Source organism: Sinocyclocheilus anshuiensis, unplaced genomic scaffold (assembly GCF_001515605.1).
Source record: "Sinocyclocheilus anshuiensis isolate Anshui unplaced genomic scaffold, SAMN03320099.WGS_v1.1 scaffold101, whole genome shotgun sequence".
NCBI classification, from domain to species: domain Eukaryota; kingdom Metazoa; phylum Chordata; class Actinopteri; order Cypriniformes; family Cyprinidae; genus Sinocyclocheilus; species Sinocyclocheilus anshuiensis.
Window position 1 is genome coordinate 135,138 of NW_015540892.1, and position 1,863 is coordinate 137,000.

General features: G+C 35.1%; 1 protein-coding gene across 4 annotated transcripts in view; it reads left to right on the top strand.

Moving 5' to 3' along the window:
* The window catches only part of LOC107688807 (protein phosphatase 1 regulatory subunit 12C-like), a 16,827-nt gene extending 15,710 nt beyond the window's left edge, over nucleotides 1–1,117 (top strand). For all 4 annotated transcript variants that reach the window (XM_016486575.1, XM_016486578.1, XM_016486579.1 and 1 more), the window contains exons 20-21: nucleotides 605–655; nucleotides 921–1,117. In XM_016486575.1, coding sequence (XP_016342061.1) covers nucleotides 605–655; nucleotides 921–1,007 — 138 coding nt within the window. In that variant the 3' untranslated portion in view covers nucleotides 1,008–1,117. The remainder of the gene's footprint in view (nucleotides 1–604; nucleotides 656–920) is intronic.
* Nucleotides 1,118–1,863: the final 746 nt, after the last annotated feature.

The following is a 1,863-nucleotide window of genomic DNA, read 5'->3' on the forward strand; positions in this document are numbered from 1 at the left end:
ACATGTGAATGAAATTAAATTATATTCCAGTTATAAATGTGCTGTTGATTACAGATAGTATTTGTATTTTACAAGATTACAAGATTTGTATTTTAAAGAAAACCAGTTCGAATGGAGCATAATTTGCTTTTTGGGTTAAAATAATTTCTTAATATGAAATTCGATTCATCCGCGCTGGAGCCGTGCCGACTCACAACCCACTCAAGCTAGATAATTCCGCACACAGCTGCAATTCCAGGTTTTTAAACAGAGATGGCGACAAAGAGGCAAAACTTACGGACTGCAGCTTTAATTAATGTATTTAATTGCTTGGTCAATGTCTTTGTGGCTTCGTTTCTTTTGCCTTCATATTCTGGACCTCTGAAATTACTGAAATCATTTTCATTGCATATTTAACTGCAATGGGGTCAAGACCTCCCTGAAAAAAAATTGCACACCATAGAATGTTCATCAACCAATCAGAAGCAAGCATTCAACAGCCCTGTAATATAACCTAGATTAATAAATGTTATTTCACATAATGCACACGTTAACAAATTGAACCCTATTGTAAAGTGTTTTTTTTGTTTTGTTTTGTTGTTATTCTGCTCTATTTTTTCTTCAGGAAAAGAAACTTCTTCAGCGGAGAGCATCTGAGATAGAAGATGAACTCAAAGTAAGAGCTTGAGCTTTACAGTATTTAGAACTGTTTAGAATTTCAGAATAGATTTGAACAAAGTTAAATGAGTTAAACAGAGCTGTGATTACTACACTCTTTTGATAGCTGAAAACACAATTAGCATAACATGTAAGAGGTACGAGTTTTGTAGAACATTGTGTATGATGGATATGTCAGATCTGCAGAACTTTCTACAAATTTCCATGCATGTACAGGTTCCATGTGGGCCTGTTCATCTCACTCTCTGTCCTCCTCCTTCTAGGTGCTTGTGGATTTGCGTGCTGACAACCAGAGACTGAAAGATGAAAATGCAGCTCTCATTCGTGTCATTAGTAAGCTGTCTAAATGAATCTCTGGGTTCTTTGGATTTTTTTTCCTGAATTCATTGGGAAAGTTGCTGTCCCATTGTCTGCCCAAAGAACTGCACAGCATGTTTCTTTCCCTCTCTCATCTCTGGGACATATGCCCCATGCCTGGGGTGGTTAAACTACTGTTCTTTAAATGGATATGTACATATGTAAGGCCTTGTTTAGCTGCCACTCTAGACTCATCAAAACTGGAATTTTCAGTGACACAACTCAAGTCCATCTGCTGTTCAGCTGCTCTTGTAACATTTGTAATGTTATTGATTTCTTGGCTTATAGCTTTAATGTTCCTTAAAATTCTGCAGACTAGCCAGTGCACTTAGTTAATGCCCTTATTGTGCCCTACACTGCGCTGAACTGATGAGAATTTTGAGTAATTTGAAGTTTCAGTTCAGGTTTACTGTTCAGTTTCACTTAGAGACAGCTGCCATTGCAATCTTTGCCTTTCAGCAGGTACCTCTAGAAACCTGCAAAAATAGATAAATTAAGATTTTATGATATACAGAATATAGAATATTGTTCATTAATAACAAAAATGATTTATTACAGATCATAGATCTACAATGTTAACAGAACAGGGTTAATGTACGTTGAAATATAAATGAAGTTTTAATATATTTTCATATACATTCATGTACATAAACCACTGATCTGTTAAGAAGTATCTAATATTTGTTAAAGGCTTATTACTGAAATTGCAGTGTTACCAGACTTAAATGTTTAAACTGTGCTTTTTAATGCCATGGCAATGTCAGCTGGGCAATGCCATCATCATTTTAGCTTAAAAAAATCATTTTAATATTTCTGAAATGGTAAGCAAAAAAGAAAGAAAAAATGTGC